The sequence below is a fragment of the Aspergillus aculeatinus genome (assembly GCF_003184765.1).
Source record: "Aspergillus aculeatinus CBS 121060 unplaced genomic scaffold BO66scaffold_24, whole genome shotgun sequence".
Taxonomy (NCBI): Eukaryota; Fungi; Ascomycota; class Eurotiomycetes; order Eurotiales; family Aspergillaceae; genus Aspergillus; species Aspergillus aculeatinus.
Window position 1 is genome coordinate 148543 of NW_020291493.1, and position 21170 is coordinate 169712.

At 52.8% G+C, this 21170-nt stretch overlaps 6 protein-coding genes across 6 annotated transcripts; 4 read left to right on the forward strand and 2 right to left on the reverse strand.

Moving 5' to 3' along the window:
• Positions 1-354: 354 nt before the first annotated feature.
• esdC (GTP-binding protein EsdC) lies at positions 355-1497 on the forward strand. The gene is made up of 2 exons (XM_025653683.1): positions 355-727; positions 787-1497. The coding sequence occupies exons 1-2, from the start codon at positions 536-538 to the stop codon at positions 1408-1410; spliced, it is 816 nt and encodes a 271-aa protein (XP_025503947.1). The 5' UTR covers positions 355-535; the 3' UTR covers positions 1411-1497.
• Positions 1498-5057: 3560 nt separating this feature from the next.
• BO66DRAFT_391931 (putative PHD finger domain protein) lies at positions 5058-6654 on the forward strand. The gene has a single exon (XM_025647380.1). The coding sequence runs from the start codon at positions 5220-5222 to the stop codon at positions 6642-6644; it is 1425 nt and encodes a 474-aa protein (XP_025503948.1). The 5' UTR covers positions 5058-5219; the 3' UTR covers positions 6645-6654.
• Positions 6655-7019: 365 nt separating this feature from the next.
• BO66DRAFT_374266 (RPC34 RNA polymerase subunit family protein) lies at positions 7020-8934 on the reverse strand. The gene is made up of 2 exons (XM_025645588.1): positions 8399-8934; positions 7020-8337 (listed from the first exon to the last, which is right to left on the reverse strand). Exons 1-2 carry the CDS (start codon positions 8647-8649, stop codon positions 7509-7511), a joined length of 1080 nt encoding a protein of 359 aa, XP_025503949.1. The 5' UTR covers positions 8650-8934; the 3' UTR covers positions 7020-7508.
• A 709-nt stretch (positions 8935-9643) lies between these two features.
• BO66DRAFT_88776 (uncharacterized protein) lies at positions 9644-10694 on the reverse strand. The gene has a single exon (XM_025653685.1). The coding sequence runs from the start codon at positions 10579-10581 to the stop codon at positions 9745-9747; it is 837 nt and encodes a 278-aa protein (XP_025503950.1). The 5' UTR covers positions 10582-10694; the 3' UTR covers positions 9644-9744.
• On the forward strand, positions 10695-11510 carry sti1 (Hsp90 cochaperone STI1). The gene has a single exon (XM_025653684.1). The coding sequence runs from the start codon at positions 10809-10811 to the stop codon at positions 11376-11378; it is 570 nt and encodes a 189-aa protein (XP_025503951.1). The 5' UTR covers positions 10695-10808; the 3' UTR covers positions 11379-11510.
• A 3870-nt stretch (positions 11511-15380) lies between these two features.
• BO66DRAFT_401503 (putative membrane bound C2 domain protein (vp115)) lies at positions 15381-20150 on the forward strand (the record flags this gene model as incomplete). Its single annotated transcript, XM_025648766.1, has 4 exons — positions 15381-15593; positions 15659-15721; positions 15790-16045; positions 16105-20150. The coding sequence occupies 4 exons, from the start codon at positions 15381-15383 to the stop codon at positions 20148-20150; spliced, it is 4578 nt and encodes a 1525-aa protein (XP_025503952.1).
• Positions 20151-21170: the final 1020 nt, after the last annotated feature.

Consider the following 21170-nt stretch of genomic DNA (forward strand, 5'->3'; position numbering starts at 1 on the left):
CTTGCTTGTTTGTTGTTTCTTCATCTTCATCTTCATCTTCATCTTCATCTTCATCTTATACTTCCCTTAATATCACCCACCTACCAAAACAAAAAAAACCCATAACCATCCGAGAGCTGTGCTCCTGGATGTTCCCTTGTTGTCTTGCTTCAATTCGCACAGGATACTTCTAAACTGTACAAACTTCCAACGGTTCAATACATTGTCGCCGGTCGACAATAGTTTTTGTTCCCGATTTGCTTCCAGCTCAGACAAACTTGCTCGCCTTACAACTTAATCTTCTTTCTGCCTTTTTTACGTGTCGAGGACTGGATCCCCGTCAAGCTTAACGCTTTGTTGTCTTGCACAGCCAACGAACCAACCGCTCAGCAATCCGCCGCAGCACGAGGCTGAATCGAATTGACTCTGGCAGTCACTTCGCCCCAACAACATTAGCACCGCCATCGTCGACACGATCATTTATTATATTCCTTTCTACCATAATCTAATCTTCTAGTATAATTCTGGTTCGATTCAATTGCATACTATCGCCATAATGTCGTCCGTTCAGCTCAAGTTCTCTCTTCGGACCTCCTCCAATGTCAAGACCGTCCACCTGGTCGGTTCGTGGGACAACTACTCCCGCCAGATCCCCCTCTCGCGCGATGAGAACAAGTCCGGCTCGTGGGTGGGCAAGTTCCGCTTCCAGACTTCCATGCTCAAGTTGGGTGGCCGGTACTGGTACTACGTCGGTGATCCTGCTTCCTTCTCTTCTAATGACACACCTTACTGACTAACTCACTACAGTATATCATGGATGGCTATCACGTCTCCCATGACCCTGCTATTGAATATACGGTGGAGCCCACGACTGGCCGCAAACTCAACATCCTGGATGTTCCCGGCGGCAAGTCCTCCAGCTCTTCCTCAGCCCCTAGCAAGAGCCACCGTCGGACTTCGGCGGTCTCGGAAGTGGTCAAGGGCCGGGCTCTCTCGCCATCCAAGATCCAGCACCCCAAGCCCTCCAAGCCCTACGCCTCTCGCCAGATCCGGGAGACCGACTTTGTCGGTGGGCCTCCCACCATGGACGATCTGACCCGGCGGTTTGCGGGATCCCGTCTCTCGGATGAGTACTCCCTCTCCAACAGCCCGCCCAGCTCTGCGGGCAGCTCGCTGTCGTCCCGCTCCTCGGGCAGTACCTCTCCCTCGTCGCTCAGTTCCATGAGTGACCCCCCGACCCCGATCTGCCGGTGTGAGCGCTATGGGATCACCCGCAAGGGAGACCGTGTCAAGCTCGACTGTGGAGGCAGTCGCTGCGGGTATGTGACCGAGTCCTCGGAGGCGAGTTGCTCCGAGTCGGAGGACAGTGATGAGGAGTACAGACGGGCCCGGAGTGCCGTCAGAAGGCAGGGAATTGTTGTCCGGAGATAATGTCATTGTCTGTGAGGTGATGAAGGGATAATGTTGATTCTCATCGATCAACTCACGCGCACTGTCAGGATCGGTTATTGTATCCCTGATGGTGTGCTGGCAGCGTGACGCGGAGCAGACTACTCATTTTGGTTTGGGACCGGACCGATTTATACTAAAATGAACCGTATAACATGTTGCCCCTGGGACGGGGCAACGTGGACCACAGATCTGGCACTCGAAGAGGCTCACAGAAAACCCACAAAAAAAAAAAAAAAAAAAAAAAGAAAAAGAGAGAGAAGTTCAGGGGACAGTGCCAGACTCTGGGCTCTGCTACGGACGAGCCGGTCTCGCTTCGCAGTGGAGGTGGTGGTTGGAGGGAGGCGAGGAGTGTCCTCGTCGAAGGGGGGTGAAAAGGAGACAGTAGGTGGGGATTGAAGAAAGAGGAAAGAAAGTTGAGGTTGTTGTGAGAGTGGTGGTCAGGAGTGAAGAACAACGGAAATATCCGCTCTCTACTAGAAACGGCAGTATAGCCAGGCGGATGGAACGACGATAGGATGAGTGGTCCCGGCAAGGCCTTTCCACCAATGTCCTGACAAGCATTACATTGATGAGCCGGGACATGAATGATGAAGTGATGATTTGATGGTCTAACTTATCAATGCCTACTTTATGACTGCAATCGATGGTGCGCGTAACCATTTATAGGAGGTATCGCTTGGTAGTTGAGATGAGCTGAGGAGATAATATAAGAAATTGCGAAAACCGTAGCACCGAGTATCCACGGCAATCCGGTGGTGGTACAGTACCTTGATGGCTTCCACAAACAGCCACAGAATTTCGACACCTGATGTAAAATACCGTACTGTGTGGTGTAATGACTTCATTGAGGCGGCCAGGGCCATTGTTTCCCCAGGACATTAACTTTTTGAACAGTCTCGCCTGGCGAATTGCAGCTCCAGTTTTGTGCCAGGTTTGCTCATCTGGACGGTCAGCCCTACAGCGAGGTCCAGAAATTACCTCATATTGCATAGCGAACCAGGACCCCTTAGTCTTCCTTTGGTAGGGAGTACGAAGCTTTCTTTTAGTCACCACAATGAAGAAGCTTAGGTTCATCAATTAATGATAATAATAATAATAATAAGAGTGGGAAAATATGATAATTATAAATAACACATTCAATAAGGGGATGCGAGGAAGCATTCCGATATTCCGAGAATGATTTTGAAGGATACCAGGTAATGAATGGATGATGGATCCACGAACCATGAATTGAGAAGATTGTTGCCTGATACGGTGGCTGAACTGGTGCCGGGACAGAAGAAGCAGGCCAATTGACGGCGGACGGGCACGTTCTGTTTCTATTCTTGCCGAGTTCAGCCCTACGCCATGGTTTTTATCCACTCTACTTCCACTCTTCCACTGCTCTTCCACTGCTCTTCCACTGCTCTTCCACTGCTCTTCCACTGCTCTTCCACTAGTACGACTAATTCCATCAGCCGGTTCAACACTCGGTTTTTCCCCACCAAAACTGACTTGATTATTATCACCGAGCAATGGACATCGCTTATGGTCAATCTACCAAACCTGCTTGGTCCAATCCCCGGCAGGCTTGATCGAGAAACGGGGCTGCTTGTCGTCCTGCATATCCTGCAGCCTTACGGCCGGTCACTCCCCTCTTTCGGAGAACACCCGTCCCATTGAAAATGATGCTCTGGCTCTTGAGGAACAAGGTGTTCCAGCTGAACCTGGTGGATCACACTACCTACGAGTAATACGTAGCTGGTCCGTGAGGTTCAGCCTGACCGGGAATTGTCTCCCCCTCCCCACTGATCGACTACTTTCACCTCTGGCACTCTGCCCTATGAGGCCGGCCTACCTGGGGACTCGACCACCAATCTGCACGCTTGTTTTTCGCCTGCATTCTATCATTCCGTCCGTCTCTTCTTCTACTCTTTCCTTTCCTTTCCTTTCCTTCCCTTCCCTTTCCTTCCCACCTTTTCTCTTCTTGCTTTCCTGCCCACCCCTCCAACCCTTCTTCTCGGTCATGCTACCATCCCTCAGTGCTCTTTCCCCTGTGGCTCCACCAATTCTTGTTTAACCTTGACGGTTCTGCTTTTCGCTTGTAACCTTCTTGTTCTTCATCTTCAATATCCCCCGTGATGGAACAGGTCGGCTCGAAGAGCTCTCAAGCAATTATCCATTAACGGCCGCGGTCTCGGTTTATGGACCCCTCGCATTGGAGTCTACTGTTGTCCTCTGTGCGTTATCGAAAACAACTTAGAATGCCGGGTTGTGCTTTCTCGGCAGTGTCAACTCTTCTTGATCTTTGCATCCGCTTATGATTGAGTCCTTTCTGTGAACATGCTCCTGGGTAGCCTAAACAGTCAGGATTCTTTCATTCAACCATACTGCAGGCCACCGTTGTCAATCGCACCGAAGTCACTGTCAGCTGTCGCGTCGTGCGATTAGCTACCATTCTTTGATCGGTTTATCGTCTGCCTTCCTTTCACACATATCGCAGCGCACGCAGGACGTTAGATCCGCCATTTTGTTCTAGACCACCTACGTCTTTCAATTGATTACCCACTACCATAATACTCAGTCATCATGTGCTACAAACTCGTGGAGCGATTCGCAGCTTGCCGGTGTCTCTACTTCCAGCACGCGGTTGACCCGTGTGAAGCCTACGGTCAGCGCGGCCACTCGGTTCAGGAAAAGGTCGTCCTGGTCGGATACGCCTGCGCTCAACACTCAATCAAACTCAACAGCGGCATTGCAAGCGACCTCATAACGCCTCAGGACTCAGGGTATTCCAGTAGCAAGAGTTGAATCCGGCAGGGTATGATGGACATCCATAGGATGGTAACTTCCACTCTGGGCTCAGCAGCTGCCCTCAAGGATGTTGTCCTTGACGCGTCTTACCATCTATCAGGCTGCGACCTTCATCTCTACTTCTTTACAGTTCGATTCAGTCAGGATTTGGCAGGCTCCTCCCAAACTTGTGTCTTTGGAAGATACTCTTAGTTTTTCGATATTTTGACGTGCCGGGGTGGCTGCGCTCTCCGGTCGCTTCACCCACCTAATGTCTTCGTTTATACACTTTGTTTCCCGTCGCTTCATTGGTTCTGTACACGTTCGTGCATGCAGTCAAGTTCATCCAGAATTAGCATAGCGAAGCGGTTTTTGTTATGCTGCTGTGTTGCATCACTATGGCATGAGCGAGACGCATTGTGGCTAAGGACTCTTTCATTGTCTAGATGATGAAATTTTCTTTTTAGAGGAGGAGTCGTGGAAGTGGAATCCTACCACTTGAGGAAGCGTATCAGGAATACGTTAATGGGGCCGGCATTAATCGCTCGGTACTTTTCTTCTTGTATACTAAAGACTACGTACCTGTTTTTGGCTCGAACAGCCAGCTGGTATAATACACTAATGGGTATCAAGTACTTCATTCTTCTGCATATCTCTGCTCTAGAACTTTTGTCAACACTAGAATAGTGGTTTGGAAGTATATAAGAAATAGCACACAGCTGCAACTCTCATGGTGTTTACCTCTTAGTAATCAGCCTTTTTCGACCACGGAACATCGAAATTCCGGCGGCGTGTCTCTATCGATAAGCAACGAAGCATCCTGAACTTTCCGAATCCCTTGCGACTATCGATCTCCCATTGCGCTGTCGTCTCGATCAACCACACCAGCACCGAATCACGCATTACAGTATTAGCACCACGAACCGCAACCTCCCGATCACAGTGAGCACACGGTGCTGAAGTTACAGCATCCAACTGTGCTTCAGCATTGAGACCGGGGGCAGCCAGCGTGAAGGATGTCGCAATTACAAGAGGACCCCGCCACGGTGCTCGAACAATTCGTGCACGATGTGGCCAACCTGCCCGCCGAAATCAATCACCTGATGGAGGAGATTCAAGCCAAAGACAAGACCATCCAAGAATGCCGGACGACCATCAACTCGCGCGACACCAGTCTGCAGAAATTCATCAAGCTCAACGGCAGCCTGACGCCCAACCCGAAGGAGGAGCAATACAGCAAGACCATCCTCCAGAATCTCGACAAATCGCAACTCCTGCAAGACGAGAAGATCCAGCTCAGCGAAAAGGCCTGCGTCCTCCTGGACCGACAGATCAAGCGCCTGGACATCGCGATCCACAAACTCCAAAGCAACGGCATGCTCTCGAACGACCCCCCGCTCCCTTCCCTCTTCAACAACAAAGACCAATACCGCGACCCCCCGCGCATCTTCTTCCCGGACGCCACCGTTGACGCCGCCGCGGCCGCCGCTGCATCCTCATCCCCGACCGCACACGCCACCAACGGCGGCGGCGGGTCCGCCTCCGCCTCCGGCGGCGCGGCGAACCTCATCCTGGGCGCAACCCAACGCCTGAACCAGTCCCTCGGCCGGAACGCCTCGACCGCCGCCGCGGCCGCCGCCATGCTGAGCTCCCCGTCCGCCGCGCGCTCCTCCGCCCCCGCCACCCCGTCGGGCACCGTGCACTTCCAGCAGCGGCACCAGCGCGAATCCTCCGCCGGCGCCGTCGAGAACAAGCGCCGCCGGCTGAACGCCTCCCTGGGCACCCTCCCCGCCGCGTCCTCCAACCTCCGTCAATCCTCGCTGGGGCCCGGTACCCCGAAAGGCGGGGGCACGCCCGCCTCCAGCCGCGCCGGCAGCGCCGGGCCCCGCAGCTCCGCCTCGACCACGAAGAAGGCCCTCACGAAGAAGGTCGCGCCACACCAGCAGCTCAAGAAACTCAAGACCGGCAGCGGAGGCGGCGGCGGTGGCGGCGGTGGCAGCAGCGGGTTGAACGGGAAACACAGCAAGCGATCCTCCAGCGCCAGCGGCCGCCTCAAAATCACCAAGAAATCCTCCCCTTCGTCCTCGGCGACTGGACCCGGTGGTCATGGTGGTGGTGAAGACGACGAGGACGATTCCCTGCTCAGCAGCGCCGACATGTCCGACTCGGAACATGCCGACCTCCGCGGTGGCGCCGGGGTGGGCGGCGGCGGCGGCGGCGGCGGCGGGGAGAACGATCTGGACGAGGAGGAGGACGAGGATGAGGGCAACGAGGATACCAAGGTGTATTGCACGTGTCGCAGCGTCAGCCATGGCGACATGGTGGCGTGCGACAACGAGGATTGCGAGTTCGAGTGGTTCCATTGGAAGTGTGTCGGGCTGACCCGGGAGCCCGTGGGCAAGTGGTATTGTCCGCAGTGTTCGGCGAAATTGGGGGCGTGATTTTTTTTTTCTTGGAGGCTGCTTTCGGTGTTTGGGTGTTGTCTTTATACCCTTTTACTTTCTTACTTAGTCTTTAAGTCGTGGAATTAAGGTTTAGTAGCCCTTGATGGAATATGTGATTAGTTCCGTGGGCTTGGAGGTGTTATGCTTGTTTATGTAGCAACATGCATCAAGCGGTAGGTGGTATGCTTGACTACATACCTGGGATCAAATCAAGCTGATCTACAATTTCGGGCCGGGGTCTTAGTATCATGGGCTGCAAACCTAGGGATAAATGCATCCATCCCGGTGCTCAGCGGCTTCACCTAGAGATACGAAGATAGACGTCGTGGGTAGTGGGTACTGGAAACATGTAGATAGGATTGATTCTTATCCCTCGACTTCTTTTGCCTCGAATTTATATTCGGAGTATAGGACCTCTTGTTGATGAACAAAAGACAAAAAGACAGACCATGCATCGACATCTGACTCTGGCCCCCTCGTCCCACACCCACTATCAGACACTGGAGTGTGGAGACACAAGCAGAAAAGTAATAATTAACACAAAAGACGCCATCGCTATGCAAAAGCAAAAGCAAAACAAGATCATCGCCCAGCCTCAGCGTAAGAGCTAGGTGTCCCCTTTCTTTATGGATGCGCAAAAAGACTGGTATACAGTAAGTCGGGTGAGGTATGATGAAAAGTGGTTTGATAAATGATGTGTTGGTGGGGGAATAATCCAAGAACAGAAATGGAAAAAAAAAAGAAGAAAAAATGGGAGGTGAAGGAAAAAGAGGTAAGAGGTATAGATCGAAGTTAAGCCATGCACACGGGAGAGATGGAAGAGTAACCGATCACTGCTTTATTTTCACACTCTCTCTTCTCTCAAAATCCCAGGGCTTTTTCTAACCAGGGATCGAAGTATTCGCAACTTTCCGGGCTGACGGCTCCACCGGGCGCGCAGAGCTTGAAGACCGGACAATGACCGCACGGGGCTTCGGTCATGCCGTTGCGGACGAGACGGTCGTCGATGCCAGAGTCCTCGCCGGGGGGCTTGCGCGCCTGCTGCGACTTGACCTGTGCGGGGGTCTTGACGGAGCGGTAGACCTCGCCGTTGTTGAGGGCGACCAGCTTGTTGTCGTAGCAGAGCATCTCCAGGAGCTGGGTGATGCTCTCCTCGCCCAGTCGGACGGGGGTGATGCCGCTGGCGTTGACGGCGGCCGTCAGCTCGGGGATGGTCGGGTAGCCCTGATACCCGGCGGGGAAGGGGATGTATTCCTTCTGCGGTTGGGCGTCGGTGTCGTGCGGGTTGTGACTGATGATCCCATTCCCGTCTGCGGTCTTGAGGCGCTTGTTGTTGCGATGGTGGACGGCGGGCACCTCGTACCAGCTCTTCTGGCTGACCTTCCACTCGATGAACCCGGCGACGCTGTTGATGAAGTTCTCGTCCAGCACGCCGTCCGTGAACCAGGCCCCGCCCGTCACGTCCTCGCTGGGGGCCAAGCCCGCCAGCATGTACATCTTCCGGCTGGGGAACTTGACATTGTGCACGCTCTTGATGTAGTTCTTCCCTTCGAGCGACTTCAGGCACCGGTCCAGGATCGACTTGTGCAGGTTCGTGCGCGTGCCGATCGCGCGTACCCAGATGCCGGACCGCCCGGTCGAGTGGATGACATTGTAGACTAAACTCTCGTCGGGGCTGAGATTCTGCAGTCTGCGGGCGGTTCGTTCGTGTTAGTTTCGAATTCAATTGCCGGATTCGGGAGGGCTCATACTTCTCTGCATCCTCCCGGGAGATAATCTTCCACGCCAATCGATCATTCTTCCCCTGGAGCAGGCGGAGCAGTTTCTGGTCGACGAGCGATTGAGTGCATTGCAGGAGGAGGGCGAGGTCATTCTTGGGGACGATCCCCAGTCCGAGGAGATCTTGCTGGTAGAAGAGATGGTCGGACGGGAAGTTTCTCAAGCAGGCATCGTAGAGTCGGGCGCAAAGCTCGCTCACTGAAGAGCCAGCTGAGGAGGCCATTGTTTGCGACGGTTCAATCCGATTTCGGGAGTGTTGGGGAGTGGGAGAGGGTTGTAGTTCGCGGTGGTGGGCGCGGCGGGGAAAAGGTGAGGGCGAGATCTTGTCCGAAATGTCTCACACACTGTGTTGGAAGGAAACTATCACCGGAAAGGCTTATGGAAGGGCATGATCAGAAGCGCGCGCCGGGGGTTTTTGTTTTTGGACTGGTTGAAGAAAGGTGGGCGGGGAGAAGTTCAGTTCAAGTCCCCAACTGTGAAAAGCTAGCTTTCAATAATAAGTACCAAGTATTAACTGGAAGGAATGAGCGCAAAAGAACAATTCGATGACGGCGGGAAAAAGAAGATGTTTTTGGGCGGCCTTTCTTTCTCTTTCGGGCTTGGCCTCACATGCATGGAGGCCTGAGGCTTCAGGCTAACACTAACCAACACAAGTGACAGCTGTTTCTGCCTTATTGTGGCCTGAGGCTGTAAGTACGTACTGTAGCGGAAATTTCGAGAAGCTCCCGGCAGAGCTCAGGCCGTAGTTTAAACTGGCACTGGCTCCCCCGGCGGCTCTCAACTCCCTCCTCCCCCCCCCCAGAACCATCATCCCTCATTTCTTCCACCCTCACTTCTTTCTTATTCCTCTTATCCCCCCCCAAACCTACTGTCACCTGTCTTACAACATGGCTGACGCTTTGAAAGCAGAGGGCAACAAGGCCTTCTCTGCAAAGGATTATCCTACTGCTATGTACGTATTTTTGGTCCCGTATTCTACCCCGCTCGAAAATACTTGAAAATAAAGCAATCAAACTCGGACCAGCGATGACTGGAGCATCTCTAGTAAACCTGATCACTGACATCTTCACAGTGAGAAGTTCTCCCAGGCTATTGAAGTTGAGCCTTCCAACCACATCCTCTACTCCAATCGCTCCGCTGTATATTCCGCGCAACATGAATACCAGAAGGCTCTCGAGGATGCCAACAAGGCTACGGATTTGAAGGCGGACTGGTCCAAGGGCTGGATCCGCAAGGGTGCTGCTTACCGCGGTCTGGGCGATCTCCGTGAGTTAACCCCCTAAGCGTGTCGGATGGCACACTCGGTGCTTTGCCGCTGCTAACGGTCTCTTATCCAGTGGCTGCCCACGACGCATACGAAGAGGCTCTGAAGCTGGAGCCCACCAACGACCAGGCTAAGAACGGCTTCAACGCTGTCAAGAGGGCCATCGACGCCGAAGCCCAGGCCGACGGTGTGACGGGCGATCCCATGGGAGGACTCGGTGGAATGTTCAACGATCCTCAGCTTTTCCAGAAGCTCGCCGGCAACCCCAAGACCGCTCCCCTGCTGGCCGATGCCGACTTCATGGCCAAGCTCAAGCGCCTGCAGCAGAACCCCAACGACATCGGTCAAGAGATCGGCGACCCCCGCTTCTTGCAGGTCATGAGTGTGTTGCTGGGTATCGATATGAACTTTGGAGCTCCCCCGGCGGAGGCCGCTGCTTCCTCTAGCGCTGCGCAGGAGGCTGAGGAGGATGTGCCTATGCCCGATGCTCGTCCCGCTGCTCCCAAGAAGGAGCCCGAGCCCGCCCCGGAGCCCGAGCCTGAGGATGAGGAGGCCCTCGAGAAGAAGAAGGCTCAGGAAGCCGCGGATGCCGAGAAGAAGCTTGGTAACGATTTCTACAAGAAGAGAGAGTTTGATGAGGCTATTGAGCACTACAGCAAGGCTTGGGAGTTGCACAAGGACATCACCTACCTGAACAACCTCGGTGCCGCCAAGTTCGAGAAGGGCGATCTTCAGGGTGCCATCGAGACCTGTCAGAAGGCTGTCGAGGAGGGTCGTGAGCTCAGAGCCGACTTCAAGGCCATTGCCAAGTAAGGATCCTCCGTCTGATTTTGCATCTAACCGTGGCTGACGTCCGTGAATGTAGGGCCTTTGCGCGTATCGGTACCGCATACGAGAAGCTTGGCGACCTCGGCCAGGCCATCGAGTTCTACCACAAGGCGCTGACTGAGCACCGTACTCCCGATGTTCTCACGAAGCTGCGCAACGCGGAGAAGGCCAAGGCCAAGGCTGAGAAGGAGGCCTACGTCGACCCTGCCGAGGCCGAGAAGGCCCGCGAACTCGGCCAGGCCAAGTTCCAGGAGGGTGACTGGCCCGCCGCCGTGGATGCCTTCACCGAGATGACCAAGCGCGCCCCCGAGGACCCCCGCGGGTTCTCCAACCGCGCTGCGGCCCTCATCAAGCTGATGGCTTTCCCCCAGGCTGTGCAGGACTGTGACGAAGCAACCAAGCGGGATCCCAAGTTCATTCGGGCGTACATGCGCAAGGCGCAGGCTTTGGTTGCCATGAAGGAGTACAACAAGGCTCTGGATGTCTGCACGGAAGCTTCGGAGCACGACGACGGCACTCACGCTCGGGAGATCGAGCAGCAGCAGCAGAAGTGCTTGGACGCTCAGTTCAGCGCCCGTGCCGGCGAGACCGAGCAACAGACGATGGAGAGAATCCAGAACGACCCCGAGGTGAGTTATCTACCTGACAATATCAGTGGGACCCTGTGGCTAACTATGCAATCCATAGATCATGTCCATCCTGCAGGACCCTATCATGCAGACCATCCTCCAGCAAGCCAAGAGCGACCCCGCCGCCCTCCAGGAGCACATGAAGAACTCCCAGGTGCGGATGAAGATCCAGAAGTTGATGGCCGCCGGCGTCATCCGCATGGGTCGGTGAGCAAGCCAGCAGTGGAGTAGTGGAAGGAGGCAGTGATGACGGAGACACGGATGGGAGAAATTTGTGACTTGCGGTTATTATTTAATCTGTTATGAAAAGCGTTCTCTACGGGGCCCTCTTGATGTATTTTTTTTTCTCGTCGTTATTTTACGGCAGTGACGATGCATTTGATATCAGATCGATGAAATGACATGCTTTGAGATGTGTATTTCTAATGGCATTCTACTCCATTCTGGTACTGTATATAATAGTTAGCAAGCACCAACTGAACCGTTGAGTGGGCGATGTATCCTGGATATTCATTTTGTGCTCCGCTGGACATTCGCACCGTATCCTTTGTCTGCAATTGGCTTTCCGCTGGCCAGCTGCGACCGCTCGGTATACGAGGATTTCATTCGGACATTCAAACCCCCCTCCAGGACCACGGGGGTAGGCGACTCCGTTACCCTAGAATACTAGTACTCATCGTTGAATGATGACCCGTAACTTATGCGCCACGGGCTGTACAGCAGTTTTGGAGATTTCAGGCAGAGAGGGCAGTTCGGTCAGACAGACCACACAACCATCTAGGCCACCAGACCAGGCCAGACCGTCCGGGCGGGCGGGCGGGCGGGCGGGCGGGCGCACGAATACTATATACATTCTACGGAGTTAAGTTCAAACACACTCTCTCTCACTGCCGAACTTTGTTGTCCATTGAGTTTGACCTTTCGTTGGATGTCCGACCTCGGCTTTTTTACGGGATCGTTTTTTTTTTTTTTTTTTTTTTTTTTTTTTTTGAGGGAGGTTGTTTCCCACTCGAGGTTTCCGTGTTTACTTCAATTGGAGAATATATAGGGTTGATTCAGACCGAGTGCAGTTTTATGTATATGCGGGAATCAGTTATCGGGTGGGATTGGGATGGACTCGGGAACCGTGGGTGGGTGGACTGGAACATGAACATACTTACTACACCGTACCTAGTACATCTCGGGAGGTCGGGGCTGAGGACGGGGGGGAGGGACAAGAATTTCAGGGCTGAAAAAGGGCGGCCGTAGTCAAGCTGAGATGATCTTGGTGGCAAACTTCGAAGTTCGGGCTGAGCGAGCGAAGTGGAGTGGAGTGGAGGAGTCCCTTCCCAAGGGGTGTGTTAGGTAAGTAAATCAACAATAAACAGAAAGTCACAAGTACTGTAGAGTACTCCGTATACTGTCAAAAGTTACACGGCCTTGGATGTCGGAGATGTCGGAGGGTGGTTGCATGATGGGTGTTGGTGTGGTTTTGATTGAAAGTGGTGGTGTGTATATTGTAGGTGGGATTGTGTTGTGTTTGTCTTATGCTTGATGGGTTGGTGTTGATCTATCCTATTGTACTTGAATTTACATCTACTGAGGATCTGGGAGTGGAGGGGCTGTGGCTGGTAAATACTGAGTAGTACGTAGGGGACGGTAGGAGCCTAGGAGGAAAAGAGAAGGTTGGGAACGTGCTTTAGTGTTTTCAGTGCTCACACATCTGATCTTGGTGGGTGTGTCTTACGGTTTTGATTTCCGAGAGAGAGAGCTCCGTACTCGCCCTGCAATTGTGGTTCAATTCGAGTCCTGGCTGGCAGATGGCCGGAGGTGAGCACAGGACGTCCATTGTACTGTCCAGTACTCCGTACTGCACATACTCAGTAGAACAGTAGAACGACGATCAAGTACTGTAGAGTGCAGTATAGCATGACGTGGATGCGAAACTGAATGCGCTAGATCGGTACTTTCGACTGGTCAGCTTCAAAGCTTATGTTCTGGCCGCAGTCATTGGGTGTTGAAAGGGAAGATGGAGCCTCTGCGATCGACTACGACGGGGTTGATCAGATCTCCGCGCATTGCGTAGCGGTGGCCTGACGGCGTTTCACCTTGACTACTTGAGCAGGAGGTTGGAAACTTGTAGGTTTGGGAGGGGATATGGGTATCCTCGACAGTCATTATGGCTAGAATATTGTTACTTCTTGGTGGTTGTTGAGATACTCGGTAGCCATGTTGTCGGGGATGATAACCAGAGGTACGTCGTAACTTGTCCTGACACGTGTGACCGGCACTCAGTGACGAGTAGGCATCCACATTATTCCGGCGATTTTGTGCCGCCAGTCGCTGGACCTTGGCAGGCTTGGGCGTTTTGGAGATGATATTATTATTCTGAGTTTTCATTTTGACTCCAATGCAATGCAGGCGGTGTCACAGTAATCAGTGATGGGAATGGTGAGTGCTTGGTCAGTTCGTTCGTTATCGTCCAGTTATACTACCCAATTCGGTTAGGGCGACGTCTTAGGGCTCGTCCAGGGTACGCATCGGGATTCCTCGGTTATTCTTGCTAAGAACAAGAAATTGCTTAAATTAAATTGAACTTGTTGGTTTGGAACTTTGGATTGACCATTGTTGAGCCCACTCTGATGTGGAGGGTCCCCTGAAATCCAATCAAGAATAGGGGGGAGGGGGACAGCCCGAGAGGTTCGGAATTATCAATTATGGACATGGAAAAGATACGGAGCGGAGTTGCGAGAACTTGTGGCGGCGCCCGATCTGTGGCGGTGCTGGCCTTTCCAATAGATCGGGACGCTGGCGTCAACTAGTCCAAGTGCAGACAGTATGTAGTCTAAATGGGGAGTGGAAAGCGGATAAGTTCAGTTCTCATTCATGACTTTTCGCAAGAAGAACAATCAGATTCTGGTTTGAAGATGATCAGGTACTCAGTCCCTCGGAGATACTCATCACTCATCAAAAATCCTGTGCCTCGTGGAATGGTTCTTGCTCAGAGCTTCTTCGGCTGGAAGTTTGGTTAAATAAATGTGGGGAGGCTGGAGTGGAAGAGGATCCTTTTTATCTTTTTATCTTTTTTTTTTCTCTTTCTCTTTCATTGATCGGCGCGCTTCCTTTTCCGGAGCTGGTGGGTTCCTAGGTCTTTGGCACTTTTCCTTTTTTATACCAGATCTGGTGGTTCAATGGAGATTGAGCGGGTTTTGACCAGAAGGGGGGGAAGCTGGAAAGCTTCATTCACAGTAATAACAAAGTAAAAGAGGATGTACAAAGGTATAGGAGTAGTGGTTGTAACAAGAAATAGTCAGTTGGTTGGTTGTTAGCAGAAGAACAACAAAGCCGATAACTGAACTGAAGTACTTGTAGAACAACCCGACCAACTGCCTGCCTGCCTATTCTGACGCAAGTGGCTCCGCTGTGAATTGAATCCGTTCGCGCTGGAACCCTCCGGACTCCGTATCTTCTCCTCGTCATCAACCAGCAATTGGCGTCAATCAGTCAATCATGACCGCCGCGGCCGGCCGCTTTTGTGTGCTGCCATTGTGAGGTTCCCCCGTATTCCTATTCCTATTCCTACTCTTATTCCTACTCTTATTCCATATTTCATCATTCGATATTCCCCTCTTTCCTTTACCTATGTAACTAACTTACTTCCCCCTCTCCAACTTCGATTCTTTCATCCCAGTTCTCAATTTAAGGTAAGCAAGTCTAATTTAATTCTCTTTCCCCCTCCTCGTTCTTTTTCCAATATTTCTCCCCACCTGCCCCCTCTACCCCTTCCTCAACTCCCCCAACTCCTGATACGTATCCTGCTGGTTGTTCCTGAGAAAATTGGGTTGGGTTTGGGGTTTAGTGGACCTCCTACCAGCCTTCAGCTTCACCGAGGAGCTCCTCTCCCGAGCAGCAGCTGCTGCTGCCGCTGCCGTCCACTCCTGCTTCAGCCACCTCCCCGCCGCGGAGGCCAAGGCAACCACTCAAAGGACGAGCGCCAGCAACTCGCTTCACTCCCATTGACAGGAGCTTCTTTCGCTCTGTCAATTCCCCCCCCCCCCCCCCGCTTCATTTTCTGTTTTTTCCTCTCTACAGTGTTTTTCTTTTACCACTATTTCCCACCATACGCTACAACCGAACAGATTCCCAATTGACTTATATAATCAGACTGTGCCACTTGGGGACTCAAGCTATAGGTGACCTTTCACCATCCCCCTCCCCGAGGTTATCTCCTCATCTCCCCTTCCTCTAAAAGCCATGGCGTCGCAAGACGTAGAAGGCAGCAAGAACGAATTGCGGCAACAAGGTGCCATTGAGGTGGCCCAGAATGCCGCACAAGATCCGCAGTCCGATATTCGCGCAGAGGATGTTGAGAAGACTCTAGTCGAAGAGACCCGGAAGGCGGGCGTACCAGCCTACCAGTTCGACCCGGATGCGTCTCCCGAGGCCAAAGCCGCTGCCGCTAGAGCTGTAAGATCCCCTTCATTTCTCAATCGACAGGGTTTCCGGTAACTGACAGGTGTCTTCGTTCGCAGCGGCTGCCCCCCGGGTTTCACCACGAGCATAAACCAACAGGCGTCGCTGTTATCACGGATAAGGTGAGTTTGGTCATTTTTGCAGCATCCTACGTTTATGAAGCAGTTGACTTAACACACACGCTACATAGGATGACGGCACTCCCGACCAATACGATTTACCCCCTCCAAGATCCGCAACCGACATCCTGAAGGAAGATGAGAAAGATGCGACAGCGCAGACCAATGGAGAGGCTTCCTCGGAGGAAGACTTGCGATGGGCACGCGACCGGACGGGCTGGGCCCCACAGTTCGAACACCAGCCGACCCAAGAGGAGAAAGAAGAGGGAACCCTGCTAGATCACCAAACACTCTTGGAAGGAAAACTGGATGATAAATTCTTCGGAGGTAAGGACTGCAGCCGATCCTCACGCGTGTACGAGTGACGGAGCTAACGCTGGGGCTAGATTGGTATCATAATGCCGGTGTCATCGTCTTCGCCTGTCTCGCATCCTGGGTCGTTGCCGTGCTGGGCGGCGGACTGGCCTGGGTATTTATCATCATGGCCGCTTGCAGTACCTACTACCGGACTTCGATTCGGCGTGTTCGTCGAAACTTCCGAGACGATGTGAATCGTGAAATGGCGAAGCAACGACTGGAAACGGACACCGAAAGTTTGGAATGGATCAACAGTTTCCTGGTCAAGTTCTGGCCCATCTACGCTCCCGTTCTTTGCGATACGATCATCAACTCGGTGGATCAGGTTCTCAGCACTTCAACCCCCGCGATGCTCGATAGTCTTCGCTTGAAGACCTTCATCCTTGGTTCGAAGCCGCCACGACTGGAGCACGTCAAAACGTACCCCAAGACTGAAGTCGACACCGTTATCATGGACTGGAAATTCAGCTTCACACCCAACGACACTATGGATCTTACTGCTCGCCAGCTAAAGAACAAGATTAACCCGAAGGTCGTCCTGGAAGTCCGACTGGGTAAGGGTGTGGTCAGCAAGGGCCTGGATGTGATTGTGGAAGACATGGCTTGTAGCGGGTTGATGCGCGTGAAGGTCAAGCTGCAAATTCCCTTCCCTCACATTGAGCGGGTGGATGTCTGCTTCCTCGACCGACCGGAAATTGATTACGTCTGTAAGCCTCTCGGCGGTGATACCCTTGGTTTTGATATCAACTTCATTCCTGGTTTGGAGACTTTCATCAAGGAGCAGATTCACAACAATCTCGGTCCGATGATGTATGCCCCCAACGTGTTCCCGATTGAGATTGCGAAGATGCTGGCCGGCAACCCTGTCGACCAGGCCATCGGTGTGGTTGCGGTCACGCTGCATGGCGCTCGCCAATTGAAGAATCCCGATGCTTTTGCTGGTACTCCGGACCCGTACGCTGTTGTCACTCTGAATAATCGCGTCGAGCTCGGCCGCACCAAGACCATCCATGACACGGACAGCCCGAGATGGAACGAAACCATCTATGTAATCATCACGTCTTTTGCTGAATCCTTGACCATCATCCCTTACGATTGGAACGAGTTCCGCAAGGACAAGGAACTGGGGACCGCAACCTTCCCGCTTGATCGCTTAGAGCAGCAGCCGGAGCATGAGGGTCTCTTCCTCGAGGTGATGGCTAGCGGCAGATCTCGTGGCGCAGTTCACGCAGATATTCGCTTCTTCCCCGTCCTGGGTGGTAGACAGCTGGAGAATGGTCAGGTTGAGCCGCCACCAGAGATGAACACTGGTATTGCTCGGTTCATTGTTGAACAAGCCAAGGACTTGGATGCGTCCAAGAGTTTGGTCGGTCAGCTTAATCCGTACGGTGTCCTGTTGTTGAACGGCAAGGAGATCCATATTACGAAGAAGCTCAAGCGCACCAACAACCCCATCTTCCAGAACGCGGCGAAGGAATTCTTGGTTACGGACAGGAAGAGCGCACGTCTTGGTCTCGTGATCAAGGATGATCGCGATCTTGGCAAGGATCCCATTCTCGGTTCCTATCAAATCAAGCTGAATGACATGTTGAAGATGATGGAAAAGGGCCAACAATGGTTCCATCTTCATGGTGCTAAAACGGGCCGCGCTAAGCTGATTCTTGACTGGAAGCCGGTGGCGGTCGGTGGCGTCCATGGCGCTGGATACGTTGATCCCATTGGTGTCATGCGCTTTCACTTCAAGAGTGCATCCAATCTTCGAAACCTGGAAACCATGGGCAAGTCTGATCCTTACGTACGGGTTCTGATCTCCGGCTACACGAAAGCACGGACCGTCACATTCAGGAACAACCTGAACCCCGAGTGGGACGAGGTGGTCTATGTGCCTATCCACAGCTCTCGCGAGAAGATCACGTTAGAGGTCATGGATGAGGAGACCATCAACAGCGATCGATCACTAGGTGCCACAGAAATCAAAGCTGGCGACTACGTTCGTGAGAATGAGAATGGCGAATATGAAGTTGATGACGAGAAGCAGCTCATCTCCAGCGGCCTCCGCCTTGGAAACGGCTCACCTAAAGGGACTTTGAACTACTCCGTGGCTTTCTATCCCGCTCTTCCTGTTGTCAACCCCGAAGAAGAGTCCGAGGAGGAATCGGATGACCTTAATGGCGAGACGGAGGGTACGGAACTGAGTCGGAAAAGCACGGAGTCTAAGCGCAAGAGTGCGGCCGGACATTCCAAGTCTGCCAGCATCGATTCCAAGACCTCTGCAGCTCCTAACGGAACCAATGGGGCAAATGGCACCAATGGAACTACTACGAACGGTCATGCGGATGCTGCAAGCAGCCGTGCTAGCCTAGATACAAACGGAACTCGCCCGCAAACTGCCAAGGATTCGGAGACGATGTCTATCAGATCAATCAAGGAAGCTCCCAAGACGTACATCTCTGTGGAAGACCTTCCCAAATACGAGTGCGGTTTCCTGGTGTTCAACGTTCACGAGGTTCAGCTTTCCCGACACAATGTCCAGGTGGAAATCTTGATGGACGATTACATGTTCCCTGCGTACAGCTCTCCTAAGCTCCGTACGAAGGCAGCCAAGCTTGAGGATGTTGGTGACGCGTTCGTTCGTGAGCTCGAATTCTCCAAGATCACGATGCGGATCATCGACAAAAAAGACACCAAGGATGAGAGCGACGATCACACGATTGCCAAGTTGACGGGTGATACGCTTTCCACTCTGCAGCGAATTCTGTACACCCCAACTGAGTTGGTTCTTCGGTCCAATGACGGAGAAATCAGCAAGATCACTGTCAGTGCCCGCTACATCCCGGTCCAGATGAAGCTCGACCCCACTGAGAGTATCAACAACATGGGTACTCTGCGGGTGGACGTCATGGATGCTGCCGATCTCCCCTCGGCCGACCGCAACGGCTACAGTGACCCGTACTGCAAGTTCCGCCTCAATGATGAGATGGTGTACAAGACCAAGGTGCAGAAGAAAACGCTCCACCCGGCCTGGAATGAATTCTTTGAGGCGCCTGTTAAGTCCCGCCTTGGAGCGTCTTTCCGGGTCGATGTGTACGACTGGGACTTCGGTGACAAGGCCGATTACCTGGGCGGAACACCGATTGATCTTCAGGTCTTGGAACCCTTCCAGAGCAAAGAAGTGACATATCCCCTCGATGGCAAGTCCGGTGCAATTCGGTTGAAGCTGCTGTTCAAGCCGGCCTATGTGGTCCGGTCTCGACAAGGGTCCTCGACATTCCACGGCACATTCGCCACCCCCGGCAAGATTGTCGGCGCCCCCGTCAAGGGTGTGGGATTCGTTGGTGGCAATGTGATCAAGGGTGCGTCTTTCCTGAAGCATGGTCTCATGTCACGATTCCGTGCGGAAGACGAGGTTGCGGAAGAGGCCGAAGAAGCCCCCGCGGCCGAAAGTAGCCTCGCCCCGGCAGCTGTCCTTGTGGAGGGCGAGACACCGCCTAGCTCTACCCCGAAGAACGAGCTGCAGCACGCGCGCAGCCGCAGCGTCGCCTCTCACTATGGGGACCGACTTGGGGTGAACGGCAAGGGCGAGGCTGGCACGGCCACCATCTCGGTTGTTTCTGCAAGCGGATACCCGCCCAACGCACACGTGCGGGTGTTTATCAAGGCGGTTGGCCCTAAGGGCGCCAAAGATGTTCTGAAGACCAAGGCTCACAAGACGGGTGGTGGACCTGTGTTCTATGACCCGTCGCATGAGACCTGTCGGGTGCATAACACCACTGCTGATGCGCAGTACCAGGTGCGAGTGGTTGACCATGCCACTTTTGGATCGGACACGGTGCTGGGTGAAGGGATCTTCTTCGTGGACGATCAGGGATCTGTTGCGGGACAAGACAAGTCGGTCAAGGCGGGCAGTGGCACGGTCACACTCCGGAGCAGTTTTGCGGTAACGGAATCCACTCTTCGGCCCGGCACTGCGCACTCCAACACGAACGATGCCGCGTCGGAGGTGATGGACAGCCCTGATTCCAAGAAGGCCGGTCGACGCAGCTTCCTCAGCAAGCGGAACGTCAGCGGAGCTTGATGGGAGGGGAGGTTCTTATCTTGTTGCTATTCCTTAACGACCTGAACTATTTCTTTATTTTCGCTCTTCTTTCATATACTATCTTGCTTTGCTTCGCTTTTTCTTTTTTTCTTTTCCTTTTTTTTTTTGCATTTGGTTCGAGATGGACGAAGATGTGATACCTATCCTTGGGGTGTTTTGCCCACTTAGCGTAGCGTTTGGATAATGAGAATACTCGGGGCGGCTGGATCAGACGCTTTGCTATTTTGCTATGTTTTGCTTGTATATATTATATATCTCTATATCGGTTTGTTCAGTATGTGAACGGTTAGAGGTGTAAGAAGGTTCCTTTGACCATCTCTGTGAGTCTGTAGGGAGGGATTCGATGGCGCCGGACGATAGCCGTCCGCCATTGTTGACCAAGTGGGGGCGGGCATTCATCAATCCACTTTACAGGGGCAGCAGATGTTCTTTCTAGACTTTCCTGGCCGGATCGATGACTACCTACACTAGTCAACGAGGGGACATTGCTTGTATTTTCAGCTTGCTGACGGCGTACTTGCTTGCTCCTTCGGGTGAGGGGTAGGTATTTCCAGGCCGATCGACGTCTTCTTCTACTCTGCGATACCTTTGTATGAATGCATAAGTAGATGGTGTGTGGTTAGTATAGTTACATACAGTACATGAGGCAAGGGAGGAGGAGGAGGTGGCGCCCAACGTGGATGGCGGGCGCCGTCGCCGCCAGCGCCAGTGCCAGCTGTCACTTAACTACTCCGTACCTATATCAACGGGTGGTGGTCCGTAACTATCGTGTTTTGGACTGACATACATACATTAGTTAGTTTGGTTTGGTTTTTACGGAGTGAGTTAAGTTAGTTGGTTTACTATATGGTAAAGCCGGTCTGCGTTAAAGGGGTAGGTAGTTAATGGGTGATTTGGTTCTTTTTTTCTATCCCTTTTTTTTCTTTTTTTCTTTTTTTCTTTTTTTTTTTTTTAATTTTCTCCCTAGCGTCTTTAGGACTGTTAACTTAAGAGCTAGTT

Bases quoted from the DNA above. Each gene is read 5' to 3' on its own strand.
- esdC (XM_025653683.1), top strand. From the start codon at position 536: ATGTCGTCCGTTCAGCTCAAGTTCTCTCTTCGGACCTCCTCCAATGTC. The intron at 728-786 runs GTCGGTGATCCT...AACTCACTACAG, and splicing joins GTGGCCGGTACTGGTACTAC to TATATCATGGATGGCTATCA.
- BO66DRAFT_391931 (XM_025647380.1), top strand. From the start codon at position 5,220: ATGTCGCAATTACAAGAGGACCCCGCCACGGTGCTCGAACAATTCGTG.
- BO66DRAFT_374266 (XM_025645588.1), bottom strand. From the start codon at position 8,649: ATGGCCTCCTCAGCTGGCTCTTCAGTGAGCGAGCTTTGCGCCCGACTC. The intron at 8,338-8,398 runs GTATGAGCCCTC...AACCGCCCGCAG, and splicing joins TCCCGGGAGGATGCAGAGAA to ACTGCAGAATCTCAGCCCCG.
- BO66DRAFT_88776 (XM_025653685.1), bottom strand. From the start codon at position 10,581: ATGCGGTACCGATACGCGCAAAGGCCCTACATTCACGGACGTCAGCCA.
- sti1 (XM_025653684.1), top strand. From the start codon at position 10,809: ATGACCAAGCGCGCCCCCGAGGACCCCCGCGGGTTCTCCAACCGCGCT.